Source organism: Epinephelus lanceolatus, chromosome 6, assembly GCF_041903045.1.
Source record: "Epinephelus lanceolatus isolate andai-2023 chromosome 6, ASM4190304v1, whole genome shotgun sequence".
Taxonomy (NCBI): Eukaryota; Metazoa; Chordata; class Actinopteri; order Perciformes; family Serranidae; genus Epinephelus; species Epinephelus lanceolatus.
The window spans coordinates 7,363,325-7,386,963 of record NC_135739.1 but is presented as its reverse complement, the minus strand read 5'-3'; the positions used below and the strand labels follow the sequence as shown (position 1 = coordinate 7,386,963).

The following is a 23,639-nucleotide window of genomic DNA, read 5'->3' as shown; positions in this document are numbered from 1 at the left end:
ACATAGGACACATTCACACTGGTGCTGGCTTTAAACAAACTCTGGTCCACTTCCACGGATAGTTCAGTTTGTTTGGAGTGGTGCGAACGCTCATTCGAACTCTGGTGCGGACCAAACGAGCGAACCCTGGTCCGCTTGAAGACCGGGGGTCTCGGTTCACTTGCAAGTGAACCGTGGTGTGGTTTGCTTACAGTGGGAAATGCAAACAGACTATCCAGAGAACCAAAGAGAGGAAGTGAACCAAAAAGAGGAAGTGACGTAGAGCACAGTGCATTGTGGGTAGAAAAAAACAAAGCCAACAGCGCGAACCATGAGAAGCAGAGGTAAAAAAAAAAAAAAAAAAAAAAAAAGTTGGAAAACTTCTAGTGGGCAGACGTGGAGAAGGGAGGAGGTGCAGGTGCTTATATGGTCAGAGGACTATATATCTCAGTTGCTGGCTGCCAGCTGAAGAGGATGGAATTCTGTTTTCAGTCCTGGCCAATCAATGAGCCGGGTTCTCTTCTTTTTTTCTTGGCCAATGGCGGCATTCCCCGCCCAATCAAACCGAGTCCCCCGGACTATCCTGGTATGAATGCACCCATACACTTGTACAGCATTTTTCTGGTCTTTTGACCACTTAAAGTGCTTTTACACTACACCTGTCACATTAACATAATCACACACTGGATGCCGAGGCTACCGTACATGGTGCCGCCTGCTACTCAATAACCATTCACATGCACTCACACACTGATGGAACATCCACCGGGAGCAATGTGGGGTTGCCCAAGGATATGTCGACATGCAGAGTGGGGGATCCGAGGATCAAACCACCGATCTTCCGCGGCACCAAATTATTTTAATGTTCTTTCCTAATCATTGATTTTACTCATGATACTGGGTAATTTTACAAAATGAAACAATCTGATAAAACAACAAAAAAAAAATCACTCTTTTGGTTGAAGAAGCCACCTGAGAACGTAATCTGTAAAATATGACGAGGGGTCAGCTTTATTTCCAGGGGTCACAGGAGAAAGAGGTTAGGACACACTGGACTTACTGATAAATTGATAATCTAGGCCTCTGACTCCTAACCAAGAATACTTTATTTCCCAAGAAGTGCATGGAAGCAGCTGACACCTCTCCAGTATGAGGGTAATTGAAGGATGAGCGTCTGTATTTTTAATGGAACTGAAAATCATACCATCAGGATTTATATATACCCGGTACACCTTACTACCATAATGCCACCAAAGCCCAGTTCAAATAGCTACATTCAATGGGCAAATGCTTAATATAGATATCTAAATGTAATGAAGAGACAGTTATGCAAATATTAATGTGGGAGTAACAAATAAAAGGTTGAAATATCCAGCCTCCCCACAGATGAACTGAAAGTACATGCATGACTGGGTGCCCCTACAAGTAGGCGAAAATTGGTTTTATTAATTTCTGTGGACTTGAAGTTACTGAATACCACCAGCAGCAGAAACATTCATGTGTGATGCAGCATTGCTATCAATATTCAAATGCGACTGTCTCATGTCTGATGGAGCAGATAAAACGTTTGACACTTTTGCAAGTCTGCTAAAAACAAATACCAGCAGATCACACTTATCATAAATCCTTTCACATCTCAAGACGGAAGGAAGTCTTTGTGTTCCTCTGAAGCGACAAACAATTTCAACAGAAACATTCGATGCCCTGCAGAACATTTACATCACACGTTTGCTCAGAGACGGCAAACAAAAAACACTAAATAGTTGTAATGAAAGCCACGTGGGTTCATCAGGTAGCTTCACCACACAGTGCCACCCTGGAGGAAGTTGTTGACGTGTCTCTAGATCGAGGTGTGAACACATTTATTCTGCAAGATATCACACCACCGTTACCACGTATCAGTGCAATCTCTCTGTATCTCTGTTCAACTGTCGCTGCAAACAAATGGTGTTACTTCACAAAAATGTTTATGTCCACACACAACATTTCATCAACTGCTCAAAAGAAAGTCTTGTAATCATAGTTTTATCTTGAACCTGACAGCATTTGCTAAAATGCTAAATGCAGCAGCAAAAGACATTTTTAACACATCTGTATTCTCTTAAAAGATTATTAAGTGATACACACAGGTAATGGAAAGCCACTCTTTGGTTTCAGTGGCTACACCGCTGCACTATATACAGTATACGCAGCAGGTCGCTTCAGGTCTGTTGCTCTAAACTGGCTCTGCAGCATCTTTGAAGAAGAAATTCAACCACAGGTAGAAAAAAACTGCACCACTTTCACCAAAATACCAACTGATGCGGTTGAACTGACGGTATCACCACGCCTCATCATACTCCCCTCCTTCCTCCCTTCCTTCCCTTATGTCCTCCGAGCTAACATCAGTAACAGCCTAAAAGCAATACAGCAACAAATACAGTCTGACACCTCAACACATCACCTCACAGGACCACAAGTTTCTACATTTGATGAACATTCACTCTACACTGCAGTTATCAACAGTTAAAGGAGTCATATGTAAGAAATCTAAAGCAAATAGTCGTAAAATCCTCCTAATATGTCACAGAGACTAAGGAATAATGTTCATATAACATACTGACCTCACCGACAACAATAGTACAACCAGAATATTCAAGTTTTAAAAAAAAAGTTCACGGTCCGCAAATCATGTTTATGTGTATTTGAATTTGTGTTTTGGCCTGTTGCGCCACCCACCGCCGTCTACCAGTCACACAGTCAGTAAAGTCTCAGCATCAGTTACAGTTATGACTGAGCTACAGCAGCACGGCAAGCAGCATTAGCAGTGTCCCGGTACATAGCATTAGCAGCCGACTCCTCCGCTGTATCCCGGCAGCAGCGTTAGCAGCAGAGAAGCCGGACTTGCTCGAATGGTCCGCTGGAAAACCGAAGATCACGGATGCGGCGACGCAGCCCTGCCACGGCAGCCGCCCGTGGGCAAACAAATCAGTCTCCAGTGTGCCGCTGTCCAGCAACCTCGAATCTGTAGGGGAGGGGGGGCGGACACGACTCACGGCAGTATTTTGAATTTGAGTGCAGTAACCGTTTTGGCCACATTCTTACATACAGCGCCTTTAATATAAAGTGGCAAAATAATCTTGTATAAAAAGACACCACATTTCATTACTAAAAGAAATCTGATGTACAGATTTTTTTTAGAAAAGGTTAACAGAACTGATATTTAGAGCAGAACTGCAAAGATGAGTCGATTAATTGAGGTCAGTGTGTTGGATTTAGGGGGATATATTGGCAGAGATTAAATATAACATAATAGGTATTTTTTCTTTAGTTTATAATCACCTGAAAATAACAATAATTATAATAATAATTATATCTACATAGGAAGCAGGTCCTTGTTTATGGAGATCGCCATATTGTACCACCATGTTTCTACAGTAACCCAGAATGGACAAACCAAACGCTGGCTCTAGATAGGGATATTCATATTTTTGCATCAGCCAATGTAGTTAAAAGCCCCTCCGCAACGAGCATCAGAGAAATGCCTTTTTTTTAACATATAACTGCTTTATACAGTGTTTTTACCAGTTTAAATCACCTGGTCAGTTTGTTTTGGAGAAACAGAGACCTCTGTGGATAATTCAGCTCCCAATAAAAACCTCAGAACAATGAACACTTAAGGATTTCTAACTAGGAGAAGTTTCAGCTGGGTGCAATCTGCAATCCTCAGCTATAGATTCCACTACATCCCCCTAAATCCTACACACTGCTCCTTTACAGGTGTCTACCTGGCTTTGGGAAACACCAATCAACATTTTCACTGTTTTCTGACACTGTACAGATCAAACAACTAATCGATTAATCGAGAGTTGCAGCCCTAATTGTAAGTTGTATGTTTTTGTTAAGCTCTCCAAAGTGAATATTTTACATTCTTAACTGCTGGTCAGACAAAACAAGACGTGTGAGGACTTCACCTTAGCTTCTAGGGAATTTTGGTATATAGGCAAAACAAGAATAATCAATTATTTGAAAGAATGATTAGCAGATTAATCGGTTATGACAGGGGTAGGCAACCTGCGTTTCTTTAGCTGTTGTCTGGTGGCTTTATTTGGCTTTGACAAAAAATAAATTGTAAATGATTAACAATAATTTTAAACATCTTATTTTTAATTTATCATTGTTGTTGGTTGAAAGTGGTTCTTACATTTTCCAGGTGTAAAAACTTACAGCTTTACACTCAATAAAAAAGTGTTTTTAATTTGCGTCGACTAAAATGTGCTTCATACATCAACAGCCTGGTGCTTTTTCCAAAATTTTGGTGAACCTCAATAGTGGGGCTCGTTTTGAGTCTCCTTAGCCAGGCTGGTTATGGAGTCCAAATCCAAAAAACAATAAAATCTGGAAGAAAATCAAGATTTTAAACGTGCTTGGACAGATTTGTTTGCTTTCATAGCAAACACTGCAACGGCACAGTACCAAATAATCACAAATAGCATTGGAGAGTAACAACATTGTGGTAAAACATATTAATAAATGCTCATATAGAACTATTAGTAACAATGATTGACTAATTTAGATTTATTAGGTTGTGTTACCTTTATTACAAGGCACAAATACGTATTGCACCTCCAGACAGATTTTTAAAAAAATAATATTACGGTATCATAACCCCTGGTTTATGAAAATAATGGTTAGCTGCAGCCCCAATGTGGAGTGAACGGCTGGGCTGTGAACGCATCATCAGGAGGGTGTGGAATACAGTCTGGTTCCTGAACGCAACTATCCTATTACAGTATTTCCCAAAGGAGCAAACAGAAAAGAAAAGACAGAGATTCCCAAAAATATAAGGACTCAGGTTCACATTGTGCACTCTATGGCAGACAAGTAGCTCAATTTAAAGTGTATAACTTCAACTTTTTGACAGAAACTTCATCATACTGCGGCTATCACACCTGATGGACACATAACTTTCTACTCCAGCTCACACCTAGTGATAAATTCTTATAAAACAGAGTTCAGAGAAATAAAATATTTGGTAATAGTGAGATTATGGTGTTAAAAAACTGCTGTAGTCCGACCTGTAGGTGACTGTAATGGCTGTATATCCCTGCTCCGTGCCGTGGCCTGAGATTAGTCACAGCTCGGGCCTGCGAGCCAGGAAAATGGCTTTGCTTTGCAACAGGCTGGTAACGTCCGCGAGCTAAGAACTGAAGTACATTTTAAATCTGTTTCTAACGGACAAATTTACCGAAGCGCCGTTAACGAGCGGCTACACCCGAAGCTGTGACGCTAAACTTTTTTCCTCCACCGTGGTTTGGTCAACTTTAGCTGAACACACTCAACTTCGCGACCACTCAGCTCTACTCACCCGGAGTTGTCGGTTAGCAGGGAAAAGTTGTCCGGTTATAAACCAAAGCTAAACCGCCATTAAGCCGGAGTGTCGATCCCTCTGGAGACTGAGACACACTCAGTCCAAGTTATCAGTTTTCTCTGTCGTCGACCGGAGGAATCTTTCCTCGGTCGGTGTTATTATCATGGGCGGGGGAGGGAAGCAGAGAGCAGGGAGTTCCTGTCCGTCAAACAGGGAAACTCAACAGGAAACTCTGCTCTGCGCTGCGCTGTGGTGCTAACCTCCTCCACCAGGGCAGGGACGCGGAGGATGAAAGGTAGAGTCAAAGGAATGTAATCTGCCCCGGGGTATGGAGGGCGATTAGTGCCCAAACACCTTCCCCCGCTCAACCCGCGCTACACAGCACGGGGCACGGATTTTACTGCATTAATATACAGTACAGGCCAAAAGTTTGGACACACCTTCTCATTCAATGCGTTTTCTTTATTTTCATGACTATTTACATTGTAGATTCTCACTGAAGGCATCAAAACTATGAATGAACACATGTGGAGTTATGTACTTAACAAAAAAAGGTGAAATAACTGAAAACATGTTTTATATTCTAGTTTCTTCAAAATAGCCACCCTTTGCTCTGATTACTGCTTTGCACACTCTTGGCATTCTCTCCATGAGCTTCAAGAGGTAGTCACCTGAAATGGTTTCCACTTCACAGGTGTGCCTTATCAGGGTTAATTAGTGGAATTTCTTGCTTTATCAATGGGGTTGGGACCATCAGTTGTGTTGTGCAGAAGTCAGGTTAATACACAGCCGACAGCCCTATTGGACAACTGTTAAAATTCATATTATGGCAAGAACCAATCAGCTAACTAAAGAAAAACGAGTGGCCATCGTTACTTTAAGAAATGAAGGTCAGTCAGTCCGGAAAATTGCAAAAACTTTAAATGTGTCCCCAAGTGGAGTCGCAAAAACCATCAAGCGCTACAACCAAACTGGCACACATGAGGACCGACCCAGGAAAGGAAGACCGAGAGTCACCTCTGCTTCTGAGGATAAGTTCATCCGAGTCACCAGCCTCAGAAATGGCAAGTTAACAGCAGCTCAGATCAGAGACCAGATGAATGCCACACAGAGTTCTAGCAGCAGACCCATCTCTAGAACAACTGTTAAGAGGAGACTGCGCCAATCAGGCCTTCATGGTCAAATAGCTGCTAGGAAACCACTGCTAAGGAGAGGCAACAAGCAGAAGAGATTTGTTTGGGCCAAGAAACACAAGGAATGGACATTAGACCAGTGGAAATCTGTGCTTTGGTCTGATGAGTCCAAATTTGAGATCTTTGGTTCCAACCGCCGTGTCTTTGTGAGATGCAGAAAAGGTGAACGGATGGATTCCACATGCCTGGTTCCCACTGTGAAGCATGGAGGAGGAGGTGTGATGGTGTGGGGGTGTTTTTCTGGTGACACTGTTGGGGATTTATTCAAAATTGAAGGCACACTGAACCAGCATGGCTACCACAGCATTCTGCAACGACATGCCATCCCATCCGGTTTGCGTTTAGTTGGACAATCATTTATTTTTCAACAGGACAATGACCCCAAACACACCTCCAGGCTGTGTAAGGGCTATTTGACCAAGAAGGAGAGTGATGGAGTGCTGCGGCAGATGACCTGGCCTCCACAGTCACCGGACCTGAACCCAATCCAGATGGTTTGGGGTGAGCTGGACCGCAGAGTGAAGGCAAAGGGGCCAACAAGTGCTAAACACCTCTGGGAACTCCTTCAGGACTGTTGGAAAAACATTTCAGGTGACTACCTCTTGAAGCTCATGGAGAGAATGCCAAGAGTGTGCAAAGCAGTAATCAGAGCAAAGGGTGGCTATTTTGAAGAAACTAGAATATAAAACATGTTTTCAGTTATTTCACCTTTTTTTGTTAAGTACATTACTCCACATGTGTTCATTCATAGTTTTGATGCCTTCAGTGAGAATCTACAATGTAAATAGTCATGAAAATAAAGAAAACACATTGAATGAGAAGGTGTGTCCAAACTTTTGGCCTGTACTGTACACTTTATATAAAATATAACCAGCGGTGTATAAGTACTGTACTGATTACTGGCTGCAAGAGAAACTTTTTTTTAATTATTTGAATTTATTTATTTATTTGTTAAAATTTGAATGTATTTTTTGTCTTTTGTATGTTGATATAATTATGTATTGGTTATATTTCTTGAAAATCAAAGTAAATGCAAACACAAAAAAAAAAAAACAGCCAAAAAATAGATTAAAAATTCACCATATTTTTAAAAACAAAGCACTCTATAAATCATAATTTATAACATATAGGCAGGATTAAAACTAAAAAAAAAGTCTGGTGTATGTAAGTGCTGCTGAAGTTGAGTATCATGAGATAAAATTAATTTTGAGAAATGGCCTTTAACCCTTTGAAACCTGAGCATATTGGCTTGATTTAAAAAACAATAAACAAAAAAGCATGGTAATAAGGCAATGAGCAGCTAAAGTAGAAATGACCCAAAAAATGAGCAAGAAATTAGTAAAAACAGAGAAAATTTAAAAAAAAAAAGAAAAAAGAATTCTGTAACATATTTTTGAAATGTAGTAATAACAATTATGAATATAGTTTCCATCTAGCGTGTTTTATCCCCCCCCCCACTTTTCAAATAATTTTCTAATTTTTTTATTTCATTTTTATTTTTTTGAAATTTGTGGGACATTCATTGTTATTTACAAAGTTGCTCATTGCCTTTTTTTCCTATGTTTTTGAAAGCAACCACACCAATTTGCTCAAGGCTCAAAGGTTTAAATACTTGCAAAAGCTGTCTGAGAGCAGCACAAGAAAAGTGATGTCGCTCCACATTTTAGAGGGTTAAAAATATATAATGTAAAATTTCATACATTTCTAGAAAAAAAATAAGATACTACAAGTGAATATTGTATAAATATCACCATTAAACTCACCCAGTTGTTTACTTACATTGACAATATTTTTTTTCATAGACAATAAAGTTTTCTGAAATATTGTTTAAATATGCAATAACTTACATAAATTTCCAGAGAATAGATGTTGACATTGGATGAAACCAGGCTCACAGTTTTTTTCATTTTATTGACATAGAGATGGAATTTTGGATCTTTTTTTTATCACTCCATAAATCAGTTAATACTGTCAACAGCCACACAAAAAAAACAAACAACCATTGTCGCTATGTTTTTAGAAATAAAATGTTCTGTAAATCAGGATATGAGTGATATATGAACAAAACCTGAAATAAAAGCCTTCAGAATATTTTGTGTATGTAAGTGCTACTGAAGTCTCATGGGAAAAAAATAATTTTGCGAGAATGGCCTTTAAAGATATGTATTGTAAAATTTCATTTATTTTTACAGAAAAAAATAAGACAATACAAGTGAATATGGTTTAAATAACACCATTAAACATACCCAGTTGATAACTTAAATTAAGACAATACATTTTGTGTATTACAAGTGTTCTGAAATTTTGTTAGAATATGGGTCATAATCAAAATAAATGTGCAATTACTTTTCATACATGTCCAGAAAATAAATCTGAACATATAAACATGGTCAAAATTCTTGTTTCATTTTATCGACATATGACAGTGAAATGTTTACAGAAAAAATTTTGGATCTCTTTTTATCACTCCATAGATTGGTTAACGTTGTCAACAGCCATTCAAAAAATAAAGTTAAATGAAATCTATTTTCGCCATATTTTCAGAAATAAAATGTTTAAGGCTAAACAGCTATGTTAATAGGTTATGAATGATATATGAACCAACCCGTCTGTAAAGATCTTCCAAATATAGACAGGAATAAAACTATAAAGGTTGGTTTATGTACGTGCTACTGAAGTGTCTCAGAGTATGAGGAGAAAACTGACAAACCACCTTTAATGATATGTATTGTAAAATTTCATACATTTTTAGACAAAAACTAAATTAACTGAACAGAAAATAAATCTTAACATCAGATAAGATATGCACCATTTGTATTAATTTTACAGGACAGGGATCTGAACTACAATAAACCCCTACATGTGTGTTTTGGACATTTTCTTTCCACTAGTCTGTAAAAGACGTTACGGCAGCAAAAAAGACCAAAATCAAAATTCAAAATTGAGTAGTGTATAAACCTGCAGCGTCTCCCATTAACATATCTATTCAGTTTTGTGTCAGTTCTTTCCTTACAGGGACTATCTTGTTACAGGCATCAACTGCAGTGTCTTGACATATAATAATTTATGAAACAAGGGCTGAATTTCAGAGCTTTAAACAACATGACACATGCTTACATCACTGTGCAAGATTTATTGTGCTTTATATATTTACACATTATTTACAGTTTACACAACAGCTTATAAAAAAACACATTTACAAAACATTGTTTTAAATATAGAAGCTGATGTTTGTTCACAGGAAGCTTGTTTGACACAGGTGATCTTCTAACATGTCGTAGTCCAAGTCTGTCTCCAGCAGTCGGAGCAGCTAGTGACATCATACGTTGCACATCATCATGAACAATGACAGCAGTCAGAGAGCAGACAGCAATGAGACAGAGAAGCAAACAGTGGAGTTCAGTCCATCACATCAGAACAGACGCACGCATGGCTCCTCAGCACTGTTCAAACCCTGCCATCAGGGAGAGGGCCAGAGACTCCACTGTGCAAAGAGGAGAAGAAAAGACATTCATTCTTGTTAATTCCACCTAGCTCTGGATAAGGTATGACTTAAGCCCCGTTTCACCAAGCAGTATAGGACAGTTCAGTTTGGGACACTTTTTTTTCTGTTTCCACTGTGAAAAGTTGTGGATGGTACCAATGAAATCGTTCTGTACCGTCCCCATGTTTGCCCCCCCCCCTCCTCTGGTGGGGAACCTAGCACACAGATCTGGTACTAAAAGGTGGAGCTGTGAACACTGCAGTCTGATTGGTCAGTAGAGGACGGTCACTCTGCTCAGGGCTGAGTTGTGGCTGGTATTGAGGCTCATGTAACCACTGTTCATACTGTGGAGAGTTTTATTAGTAAACTGTAACTATAACATGCTGCCTCTCACAGCAGCTGGAGTCTGAGAAAAAATAATTCACTGGGCCGACTGCCGGCAACTTTTAAGGTGGAACATTAACTTGTAATATTACTCAATGCATGAGTTGACAATGTGAATCCATCAACACACCTTAAATTTCACTGTGTAATAATATCGTAATAATATAGTAATAATAATATCGATGGGGACGGCATATATTCCAATACCTCATGTGGAGAAAAAAAGTGTTGCAGAGCATCGTTCCTGTGGGCTACAGCAACACTAAACCCCAGAGCTTGCCTGAGAAAGACTAAATGCACAAATGTTCTGGAAATGTAACCTCGTTCTCTGGATGATAACCGAGATGCAGACTGATAAAGGAGGAAATACAGTGAGTGCTGGACGGAGCAGTGAGTGACAACAACCCCGCCCACGTTCAAGGGTACTGTTTGCAGTGGAAATGTTTGGTTCTAGGTACCATGTCTGAAGGGTTACTGTTGGTTCCAAAGGTACCATACTAAAAGTGTTTGGTAGAAACAGGGCCTTCATGAACTAACAAAGCATCAATGTGACATGTAGTTTACTGGAAATCAGAGGCCTGGATCAGGGTTTTACTTACAGTGAGGGAAGGAGCCACGACACACAGCCTTGTTGAGTATCGTCACAAGGAACATGTGACAATTTTTGAAATCAGATTCCATTTTATCAATGGACTCAATCCTGAAAGTAAAAGATAAGATTCGCAATCAGTGCATCTTGTTACCCCTCTGACTGGGTCACTAACATCTGTCCATAAAAAAATACTGCCATACTTTCAACTGGCACCGACATCTGCACCAGTTTTATCCACTGATTTAAAAATATGTATGTTTTGGTGTTATTAGAAAGATAAAGTTCTTATCTTTCTTTTGAACCCAGTTCTGTTTGATAAACACAAATGTCACTGGAATAAAACCTTTCCCGTTAGCTCGCCTACACTATGATTTCTGTGTTTATTTTGAATAAATAATTAATGAATAAGATAATAAATAAAACATAAATTGCGACTGTGACATTTCCAGCACTCTAACAGCCTATTTCATATCAGGTGCATGTATCTTGGTTGTATTTCATAAAATGTGTCGCTACTCCATGGGCAGCATCAAATATGCATTCTGATATAAAACCAGATGACAAAACAAAGCGCATGTTTTGTAAATATGAGGGCAGGGTTTGGAGTTTTTTCCTCTACCATGTGACCCCAGAGGGGCTCCGTAAAAAGCTCTTACTTACTTCCAGGCTCCAAATCCAGCTTGCCACCGGTCAGAGAAGATGAGGACCAGATTGAGAACCTTCATTATTGCCTCCTTCACAAAACTGACCTGAGAAAACACAACAGCATTGGATCACAGTGGATACATGAAATGTGATAAATAAAGAGAGCAAACAGCAGTGAACTATCGTGTAGAGTTAACAACAGCTGCCCTCAACCACATCTTCAGTTACACCTATTCTTTCCTGTGAGTACTGTTTACCTTCTCCCTCAGGAGGCAGCGGTCGTGAATGGTTGCCAAATATCTGTAATGGATCTTGATCAGCTGGTCCAGGTCCTTTGCTTCCTGTACTTGGTGCTGAAACTCCAGTCCTGTGCTGTGCAGAATCTGCCGACAGACGAAGCAGACGGAGTTCAGACTATATGCAAATGATCAAATTTCAACTTGAAGGATCATACAAGTGGTTTTAATCAAAATGCTGTACTTTCCTGCTGTACTTAAATACACCACCACTGTAACTTACAATAGTCTCAGATTTTACCTGCAGCATACAGTAACTGCTTTGGATTTAAAAATACTTCTTTTCTTTTGATGGAAGACATTTTGACATTTCACAGAATTAATAACGGGCAAATTTAATTTAGCGTCTGTGTTGGTCCTTGTTTTGTGGCTCGTTAATGTTATTAGTGACACTCCGTGAAGTCTATGAATGTTAATGTCTGCTGTGAAAAGGTCGGCTCCACGACTCACCCTGGTCATGATGTAGTTGTGCAGGCTGTTGACAAAATGCATCAGTTTGACCCGCAGCAGACACATCCGGTGAATCTGCTGATTTATAGGCTCTTTGACTTTTACCTCCTCAGCCAGCGCTCCCTCCAGTTTCTTAGTGACATCTGTGAAATCTATAAGAAACAAAATTATATCTCACATATTAGAAATCGTACTGAAAATCTACTGAGGAGATGCTCCATATCCTGAGAATATTCACACATGAGAAGGTGTTTTTTATATATATCAATTAGTGGATCTTAATGTTCATTAAGTTCATCATGTTGATATTAAAGTGCTACAGTAATAAATAAGCACGACATACCACTGAACCGCACTGTGTCCAAACTGTATTTGGCCCATTTGATCTGCAGCAGGAGGAGAAACACTTGATTGTAGATCTTCTGACACTCAGAGCTGATCACAATGTCAACAGGCCAGGGAACCTGTGGAGTACCAGTAAATAAATTAAATAAATACAGGAATAAATCAATAAATGTGTAAATACATACAGGAATAAATCAATAAATGTGTAAATAAATACAGGAATAAATAAATCAATAAATGTACAAATAAATATAGAAATAAATACATAACTGTAACAATAAATACAGGAATTAATGAATAAATAAATGAATGTACAAATAAATATAGAAATACATAAATAACTGTAACAATAAATACAGGAATAAATAAATCAATAAATATACAAATACATATAGACAGAAATAAATAACTTTAAAAATAAATACAGGAATAAATCAATAAATGTGCAAATAAATACAGGAATTAATAGATAAATAAATAAATACATGTACAATTAAATATATAAATAATTAAATAACTGTAAAAATAAATAAATACAGGAATAAATAAATAGGGTGATAAAAAATGAATAAATAAATGCAGATCTAAATAAATAAAAGAATAAAAAAATGCTGAATTAAATACATAACTAAATAAAAGAAAGAAGAAATTAAAAAATGTTGAAATAAAGTAGAAATTTGTAGATAAATAAATAAAAGTTGATAATTAAACAGGACATAAATAAATATAAATATCTACATGTAAGTTTATTTCTACATTTTTGTAAGTAAATTTATTTATGCTTCTCTATGTTAATGAGGTAAGACCTCTGCATTTATGCATTTACTTAAGTATTTATTTCAGCATTTATTTATTAATTTATCTATTTCTGATACTTGTTTAATTTTTCATCCTCCATAGTGGAGAGTAACATATACATAACATATATATTTATGTTGTTTACCTTGTACCCTAGGGTTAGCACTTCAAGATTATTCACAGGATGTTTTTTCCTGGCGGGGTCGATGGCCTCCAAGAAGATTGACAACCTATAAAACATGAAATGTTGGGGAAAATATTGACTTTTCAATAATATAAAAAGAAAAAAAAACCTAATTGTCCTCACAGACCTTCAATCTGATTCTTGACCAATAAGTACATGTAGTACCTGCTGCTGTCCTCTGGGTAGCGCTGTCCAACTGCCTCCTGCAGCTGAACGTTGAGAAAAGACAGTTGCTGCCAGCTCTCCTTCTCCTGCACCTTGTCAAAGATGGCTGTGTAGAAGTCGTACATGGTGTCTCCAGCTTCCAGCAGGAAATAGTTCCTCATGGCTTGGAGGTATTCCAGCAGCCTGTGGAGACATAGAGACACTCAGATGATCTGTATACTCTGACAAAAAAAAAAAAAAAAACAGAGACAGATGCTCACCTGTAGTCTTTTTTCAGAGTCTTCATGAGGTTCCCACAGCACTCGATGTACCTCCTCTCGATGTGGGGGTAGAGGCAGGAGCGCAGCGTGAGCTCAAATGTTTGGCAGGTGACAGACTGAGACGAGCGGTCCACGATGAAATCGCCTCCAGAGAAACGCTCATGGAAGTCACTCTGCTCCAAGTACAGCCTGAAGGAGGGACACACACCAGAGATACTTCAGATTTCAAAATTCACAAACAAAATATAATCCGTTTTCGAAATCTTTGGACAGAAGCATTCAAGAGATTATAGAACCAGTAGCTGTAAAAGGCATCATAGAAATGATGACTGAATTGAAGCACTAAGCTTTATTCTTTAAAGGATAACAGCTGTGGGTTACAAGAGTGTTTTTGTTTTCTAACAAAATTTATTTGGGTATTTTTGAAAATGTAGCTTTTTCTGTGTGTTTTGGCCTCTTCGTCCAGACACAAACTGCATTTTAGAGTCACTGAAAACAGTAAAACTTCATCCAGGGTGAAGATTTTCAGAAATTTCATTTTTAGTGTTGGCGTGTAGACAGAGCAAACAAAATTTTTGCCTTGTGACGTGAGAGTGTGCGCTGTTATCTACTTTGTGAGGCGTCACAGATGAGGCAACATTTTGTGCAAAGCAGTGGGTCTACAGGTATCAGACACTCGGACTTAATACTTTCAAAGACTTTTATCCAATATTTTAACCAAATTTAGGACAGACTTTTTTTGTATTTAGGCATCAGTATGAAGTGAAGTAGTATGTACATGGTCCTGTGCAGAGGGAGGTTTTATGCAGGAATATGGTGATTAGAGTGAGTTAGGTTAATCTACATTTTGCCAGCAAGTATAAATTAACAGACAGTATTAGGTTCATTGGTAGGTTAAACATTTGTAACATCAGAAATGAGGACTTTCATGCAGAGGAACTTGACTCATTTCATCAAAAATAAATGAAGAAGGATAAATAAATTAGATGAAATGTTTGTGACAAGTTAGACTTCACAAATTCAAATGTAAAACTATTTAATGACCTTCAGACACCCTGGCACTATTTGGGCGGACTTGGCCAAAACAGTGCCAGTTTCTCTTCCACTACAGTGAAGAACGGAGGCGTCAGAACGTCCTACATAGGTGTCCTTTAGATAAAAGCTTTTTTCAGGCTTCTAATTGGTCAACATCTTCTTCTTTGTGTGGCTGTGAGGTTATCATTCTATCGCTGCCTGTTGGTTTGGCATGCTCATTCTTACTTAGAGAGCATTACACAGTCAGGCTCCTTCTTATATAGCTGAACTACTTCATCTGTATTCTTCAGCTCGCTCTCTTTGATCAAATCCCCTAAATTTGTGTTTGTCCCTTGCACACCCATTAAGACCAGTAGTGATAAAGCTTTTGCGGCCGTAGAGCCTAAATTCTGAAACGCCCTGCCTGCTCTCTTATGATCTGCTGACTCTGTGGTTTCTCTTAAAAGCCAGCTAAGGACACACCTGTAGACAGATGTTTGGGTTACTTGTCTGCACCAGAGCTGTATTGTTTCAGATTTTGTGTTTTATTGTTGTGTTGTTTGTTGTTGTATTTTTTCTTGTGCAATAAGAGAGACAGTGTGCAGCAGCTCTTCCCTTGTCTTCAAGATTACACCTCCTCAGATGCACCTGTCATACATTCAGATGTGCAGAGATTTTTTAAAAATAATTTGGAGAACAAAGGAGGGAAAAAACTCATTTTCAAAAACATCCGTGTCAATGTGGACGAGGCCTGAGCGGAACCAAAATCATTCTAGTAGTCTGAGGGGTTATCTGTAATATGAATGTGGTGGTAACTGCTCACCTTGCAAAGTTGATGGCCAGCAGTGGATCATGGACGTCTTCGATCTCCAGGTGCTGTGCAATGATGGACTGCATCTTTATGAGGCTCCTCTTAGTGGCTTGTTGTTCGGTGACTGTGTCTGTGGGCGACCCCTCTTGGCTGCAAAGGCGGGACTGCACTGACTCCAGAAACAGCGTGTATAAACTCTTCCTCTCTGCATCTGTAATGCAAAATGTTAAAAAATACAGCAACACTGTTCTGTTTAGTAAAATAAACCCCAAACCTTTACAAGCTGAGGTGCAGAAAAGCAATCACTGACCTCTGGAGGATCTCTCAGACTGCTCTGTCTCCTTGCAGTCCAGATTCTTCAGCAGCTGCATGGACTTCCCTGCCATGATGATCTGCTTGAGCACAGGTTTGAGGAAGGACACCATGGTGAGCTGCCTGTTGCTGGAGCCCTGATCCCCTCCGGAGCTTCCGCTGGCTGCATCGTTCAGCTTCTCCTCGTTATCCACCGTCTCAGACACACTGTACAGTGTGTAGGTGGCGTACCAGAAGTCCCTGTGGTTCACTGGGACGTCCTTGTTCCTGAGCGAGAAACACAAAACAATCAAACGCCTCTGTCAGTTACTGTAAGTGTAGACACCAAAATGTTTAAATATTCTTGTTTCATAATCTCTGCTACTCACCTCTGGATGATGAACTCTTTGGCGGGGTCAAACAAGTGGCCGTGAACAATCCACTCATCCACAATCTCCAGATACGGTCTAACGGTCTCCGTCCACAGAGAAAACAACAGGGCCACCTAACAACGGAAGACGACACACAGGAGTAATCATGCACACAGATTATTTCCTTTATGAGATGAATTCACCGAGATTATCACTCAGGACAAACTCACAGCTTGCTCCGATGCTTCCCCGGCGCTGTCGTACTCTATGATAGCTTTGTACAGCGTGTTGAGCAGGTGAGAGGCCCGCACCACATTCGGGGTCTCGGGGGGGACTTCTGCGACCCCGGTGCAGAAGACTTTGTGGAGCACTTTGATCTGTGCCAAGTGAGGGTTGAGTCGCTCCAGAACCGCAGACAGGGTCACCGTCTCATCTAAAAAAAGAGGAGGACACATCAAACAGCAGCTGACAGACGACATAGTTCCCTTACAAATCAAATACTACGACTATATAGATACACTGGAACACCATCTTATGTTGGTATTACCCAGTAATGTAAAGTTATAGTACCATTTCGAAAGTTACCCGACCATTCCAGCCCCCTGAGCATACTTGCACTTGCCATTGCATATGAGCTCTCTCTCAATTGTGGTCAGCTCCTCTTTGAAGCTGGTGAAGTACTTGTTGAGTGCCCACACAAAGGCCTGGTAGGTCCTGAAGGGAGGCTCAGAGCCCTTCTTGGAGCTGTAGGAGGAACTGGAGCCCGGTGGGCACGGCTCCGAGCTGTAACCCGTCACCTCGTCTATGAACCTCTGCAGCCTGAACACCGCCTGGCCGTACACAGCGATATGCTCCAGAACAGAGCGCAGACAGTTCTGCAGCACGGAAAGAGAAAAGACTGTGTTTGCTACAGCGGACAGACGCCACATTTAATAAGATGAAACACAAAATATTCAGAGCTTACACTGGTCAGATGAGTTACCACCACGTTGTTCCTTACTGACACTTTTCCATCATGGTGTTGGAATATGAAGTGTTTCTTAACCCCAGAGAGGAGCCTGCAACAAAACAGTCACAGAGCTCAACTTCATAGGAACACAAAAATCAAGGTGTTAATACGTGTCTGTCAAAGCAATAATCAGGACTTGATTGTTTGGGGATTTACAAGATAATAAAAAGGTACAACTTGTTAGAGCGTAGGAGATATAGTTTCTTTGTGAGCTGGTGTCATTAGTCACGCACCACAGCATCATCACATCTTACCACAAGGTCTCCCGTATTACTTGGGTCTCCGTGACAAAGGCCTTTTCTTCCGGCAGATACAATGGATCAGTGTTATATAGGTGCTGATCCCTGAGAACAGAGAAAGCTGAGGGTGAACATTTCTTATCACTTAAACTCACAAATACCACAAAGTTAACGTCCATGTTTGCCAAACAGTCCATTTTATAATGATTAACTGATAAACAGACACACTATTGGCTGGTTTTAAATGACTATATTAATAAATAGAGTGTTATTTAACACAACAGCCAAATTAGCAAGAAATCAAACACTTCTGAAAGTACAGTACAGTTGCTGTTGTTTAGACCACCTAATTATGTTAAAAATTCCTGAAAATGTAATTGCATTTGTGCTTCAACTATTACAGAAACGAATATTTTCTATGGCTGATATGGCTGAGAAATACTGAATACTGGTACCAGCTTTAAAAAAGTAGGCCTAGCATTCAAGAAAAAAATATTATTTGGGGAAATAAAAGCTCTTTATCGAGATAATCTGTAGATATTTAATAGTTCCTTAAGTGAACAGTTAATTTATGATATTGTTTTTGTCTGTGTTTCTTTTCTTTTCCTTTTCCACATGCTTTGTATACACAAGACAGGAAGATGTATGTAAAACAGTAAGGTCTCGTGATCTCATGTGAAATGTGCCAAATGTTTGGCATCACACAGAAATAAAAAATAAATGAAAATTAATTGTGAGATTAAGAGCACAATCATTATGCTTTGGGGGGAAATACATCATAAAATCACGTCATTAAAGTCATAATTTTTCAAAAATAGATGATGATATGACCAAAATAAAGTCATAAATCGACATGACAAAAGTCATTTTTTTTAAAAGAAAAAAGTCTTAATATTTTGAGAAGAAAAGAAATAATTTGAATGAGAAAACTGTATTTGTCCTATGTCAAATTGTATACAGTTCATAGGAAAATAACATTATAGTCAAAACACAAGTCTTCCGCAAAGAGAATGGTAACTTTACATATTTACAGTTGGGAAAAGATAAAACAAATGAACATGTAATTTTATCTTCTCAGTCTCATGATAACTTACAACACTGTTATATTCTTGAACTTCTTTTTTCCCTCTATAAATAAAGGGTAAATGGACTGCACTTGTTCAGCGCTTTCCTAGTCTGCTCACCACTCAAATCGCTTTTTGGTTACATGTCACATTCATCCATTCACACACTGGTGGCCGAGGCTACTCAGTAACCACTCACACGCACTCACACACTGATAGAACAGCCATCGGGAGCAATTTAGGGTTCAGTATCTTGCCCAAGGATACTATGACATGCAAACTGGAGGATCTAGAGATCAAACCATCGATCTTCTGATTAGTGGACGACCCACTCTACCTCTGAGCCACAGCCGCCCCGACTTATGACTTTATTCTTGAGCCCTGAAGCCATAACAAATTTGGCATAAATACTTCTATACTGATATCTGTATTTCTACAAAAGTGTCCCAAACACTGCTGTAAAAAAACTGAATCAGTGCATTCATACTATATTCTCAAGTTAAGTCTACATACTCACCACACATTGAGCAAGTTGGAGTGTAAATGCAAGCTGTGAGGAAATCGAGGAGCATGAGCCACCCAGTACGGCGTCACTACGTGCTGTTCGAGCCAGGCCCGGGCGTCAGGCTCACCCACTGGAAGGACATAAACTAGGGTCATTTTGAATATTCAAAATGAGCTTAAGCATACTGTAGACACACAGATGCGTGTAATGAAGATGCTGCGTGATCTGTTCGCACCTGTCCATGTAACTGGAACTGTCTTGTTGTTGATGTCCTGGTCTTCCTGGGGCGTTCTGTCCAACTGGATCCCAGAGTCCTCCCTGCTGATTGGCTCCTGGCTGTCTTCATCCTCGCTCTCCTCCTCAGACCATTCCTAAAAAACAGGCAAGACTGATGTAGATGGAAATCCATGCAGACTAGATGGGGGGCTATTATAATGCTTATTTTACCACAGCTTTAACATGTAGAGGACAAAAAAAAGACTTAAGTGTAAATAAATACATAAATTAGTAAATGTATAAATAAATACTGGAATAAATAATTAAATAAATACAGAAATAAATGAATAAAACAAAAAAATAAATGCTAAAATAAGCACAAAAATAAAAAATGCATAAATAGATTTAAGGAAAAAAAATAATAAATAAGTGGTGAAATAAACAGATAAATGCATAAAAAGAAATGCTGTAAAAAATAAATGATCGAGAAACAGGACATAAATAATCTTAAATTTATTTCTTTTTGTTTCTGTATTTGTTTATTAATACACTTGGTTATCTATTGAGACTTTTCCTCCTCCATACCTACACACCCACAGTAAAATACAACAATATTTGGCTGTGGGTACTGCACACATTAATGTCCATACAGGGTGGGTCTGGTTATGATGTACTCACAGGGGTATCTGGATATGGTCCGATGTCTATGTCCTCACCCTCCATCAGATATTTAGCCCAGTCAAAGTTGTCCTCCTCTTCTGCAGACACAAGATGAAGCCATTGTGATTAATACGGACATGTTAGCATTTTAAAAGGCTTTAAAAGCTCCTCAAGTAAAAATTAAGTCTCACTGACCGGCCTCCTTTACCCTGGGTCTCTCAGTAAAGTTAGTGTTTGAGGGGGACTCCGATAAGAAGAGCAGCAGGGACAGGACCCTGTAGTGTACATCAGTCTGCAAAAAAAAAAATATATATATATATACATATATATATATATATATATATATATATATATATATATATAAAATAAAAACATAGAAAGCTATGCTGTATATAATTTGTCACATCTGGGGCTTTTAGCTTCAGGACACATGAGCTAAGAGGAAGGGAATCTATTTAGGATTTGTTTTGAGGGATGTGTTAATGAGTGATTTTTCTGTCAGCCCATGTCTGTGTCATACCTTTGTTCCATCTGTATTAGGTAAAGGTGAGTTCAGGAACTCTTCAGTCAGCCTCATCCAGCTTCCTGCTTTACTCAAGTCTGAGTGGACCATGAGCTTCTCGTAGATTCTGGAAAACACAGCAGACAGTGTCATGCAAAAGACCTGTGGTGTAATATAATGGGACATTAAAAAACATTATCTTCCTGAAGGCAAAATCAATCAGATCGATGAGTTTTGGGGAGGCTTCTTCAGAAAAACTTAAAAATGGAACATCCAGGGATGGATTTTACTACTTTATGTTTAACTTATTAATAAAAAAGATAAAGAATACTGTTGAAAACAAAGACTATGTTGTGCAGATGTTCAATAGATGACTCTGATATGAAAGAGGTCGACAGCACTGATGCAAATTCCTCGTGTTACAAAGGTTCGATTGGAAGAGAACATCAACAGTGTAGCTTGTTACGTTTTTGTCATGCAATCATATTTTATGCAAACATACTTTATACGTCTCCTCTACCACATCTCAAGAGAAAAATATGGTACTTTTTACTCCACTGCATTCAGTTGATAACTTTAGTTATGAGCAGATTCAGATTCATAATCCAAACTATAATCAACACATAAATTATGATTTATCCTTACAAGTTAAGATTAGACTGTGTTGATGCCCAGGGAGAATTTACAAGCTACTCATTAGTATAATTAAAATGAGCTCCACCTTTACCAGCTGCAACATTAAAGTGAGGAACACATTACTACATTAACGCTGGTTTCAATATTAGAACATGCATTTTTCTGAAATGGGCCTTTCTGCAAGGTGAGGTGAGGTAAACTTTATTGTCCCTTGCCCTTTCACTTAAGTACAAGATATGAGACTTGAAGACTGGTGGAAAAATATCCAGCAGGTTATCTTTGATGAGGGTCCAAAAGGGTCCAAGTTTCTACAAAACTGTCTATCTTTGATTCAACCTTGGATCTTCAGGACTCTGGCTTGTCCTGTTTTGAGAAGAGATGCATTAACTTCACTTTTATAACAGCAAAACAGATAATACTGAAGCACTAGAGACAAAAACACCCACCCTCGTGGGCAGAATGGACTACGAAAATGGCTTAATTGGCTGTTTATGAGAGGGTAACATACTCTCTACGGGATAAATATTTTTATTTATTTATTTAACCCATATTTAACCAGGTAAGTCCCGCTGAGATCAAGAATCTCTTTAACTAGGGAGACCTGGCCGAGACAGTAGCACACATGAAGTTACAGCCATACAACCACACATTAAAAAACACATTAAAGAGACACAGTAGCAGGTAGAAAAACCAGAAAACCTACACACAATGACAAGACCCAACCGACCCATTCATCCTTGTACTTATGAGAGCTTAAAATCAGATGGAGAGACCGATTCACGTAGTTTCAAACCCTCTTGAAGGTTATTCCAAGTGAGAGGAACAAAGCACATAAAAGCTGTCTTTCCCAGCTCAGTCTGTGCACCAGGAACAGACAGCAAAACTAAGTCTTGAGATCTCAGACTGAAGAAGCTACAGTCAGATTTCAGTATGGCTTTATAAATGAACAGATACCAGTGACTGAGACTATGAAAGGTCAAAGAAGGCCGACCAGCCCTGGGACAAAGCGTACAGTGGTGAATGAGGGCTTTACAGCATGTAATAAATCTCACTGCACTATGATGTGTATCAGTAATATGTTCAGTATACGTCGACACGGGCTGGCTGCATGCAGCTTAGGGGTCAATGCAATAGTGCAGAGTAACTGAAAGAAAGCTGGATTTGAGCTTGGAGATGATGTCAGTGTGTGAGTGCATGTGCCAATATCATTACTTTTATTTTATAGTTTTGTTCCTTTGGTTGCATTTGTTCTTTTTTCCCATCTCTGGCAGGTATTTTGGGAGTGCGTATGCAGTGTATGATGCATACTTGTTGTTTCAACTTTGAAATAAAAGAAAAATGTGCATTGTAAAAGAAACAAAAGTACAAGATATGAGTGCTTCTCCCACCACTGAAAATAACTGTTACGCCCCTGTAAAACACAGTAGGTAATACAAGAGACAGGAGAAGCTAGCACCACACACTCACCCACTTATACTGCGTTGGACTTTATGGCTGTCCACGTCCAGGTAACGATGAAACCTGTCAAGAGAAGAGACTGTTACTAACATCACCGCTTGTGGCTAACGTTTGGTTACATGTTAGCAAGCTGCCAAGCTAGCTCCCGTCCTGTCAACGGCGTTAACTCACCTGAAATTAGACCAGGCAAACTTCAGTGCCAGCTGAAAGTTCTGGTCCTCCTCATCCTCCTCGAGCCCGCTGATGCATCTTATCAACTTCTTCGTTTCCCTCTCCGTCTCCTTTTCGAAGGTGCTCCAGTGTGCCATGTTGATGTTGACAGCGGTGCCGCAGTTAGCTTCACGCTACGAGCATCTACATGTAGCAGGAGAACTTATCTGTCAGTGTTGCTGCTGGCCTGGTGATTCTAGCTAGCTAGCACGGACAAGAAAATGTTAGTGATAACGCCATTTATCGCAACGACACGACAGATTTATGTATCCATTGATTCCTTCATCGGCGCGCGGCGTTTGCCTCCAACAACAAACGTTAGCGACTAATAGCGAGTGCGCATGCGTGACATTAAAGTAAAGTAAAAATGAATATATTTCAATTATTTTAAAGTAAAAATTCACGTTTTGAAACTGTCAACTTGGCCAGCGAAATGTTTAAATGTCTACTACTAAGAATATACTACCGAAAAACAAGCTAGTCAAAGGCAGCACTTATTGCTAACTAAACTCCCATAATGCATTGCGC

The 23,639-nt window shown here is 39.3% G+C and overlaps 2 protein-coding genes across 2 annotated transcripts in view; both read right to left on the bottom strand.

The window, feature by feature from the left end:
• cyfip1 (cytoplasmic FMR1 interacting protein 1) overlaps positions 1–5,467 on the bottom strand; it is a 43,657-nt gene extending 38,190 nt beyond the window's left edge. Inside the window, exon 1 of the mRNA XM_033621023.2 lies at positions 5,327–5,467. The gene's annotated coding sequence lies outside the window, so the exon portion shown is untranslated. The remainder of the gene's footprint in view (positions 1–5,326) is intronic.
• A 4,168-nt stretch (positions 5,468–9,635) lies between these two features.
• Positions 9,636–23,627, bottom strand: tubgcp5 (tubulin gamma complex component 5). Its single transcript, XM_033620660.2, has 23 exons — positions 23,073–23,627; positions 22,911–22,964; positions 20,826–20,934; positions 20,501–20,597; positions 20,324–20,403; positions 19,665–19,800; positions 19,442–19,559; positions 17,876–17,965; positions 17,577–17,670; positions 17,235–17,487; positions 16,843–17,045; positions 16,631–16,746; positions 16,261–16,529; positions 15,963–16,161; positions 14,126–14,314; positions 13,866–14,048; positions 13,662–13,746; positions 12,717–12,837; positions 12,374–12,525; positions 11,885–12,010; positions 11,643–11,731; positions 10,990–11,090; positions 9,636–10,006 (listed from the first exon to the last, which is right to left on the bottom strand). Exons 1-23 carry the CDS (start codon positions 23,207–23,209, stop codon positions 9,960–9,962), a joined length of 3,048 nt encoding a protein of 1,015 aa, XP_033476551.2. The 5' UTR covers positions 23,210–23,627; the 3' UTR covers positions 9,636–9,959.
• Between the last annotated feature and the right edge of the window lie 12 nt (positions 23,628–23,639).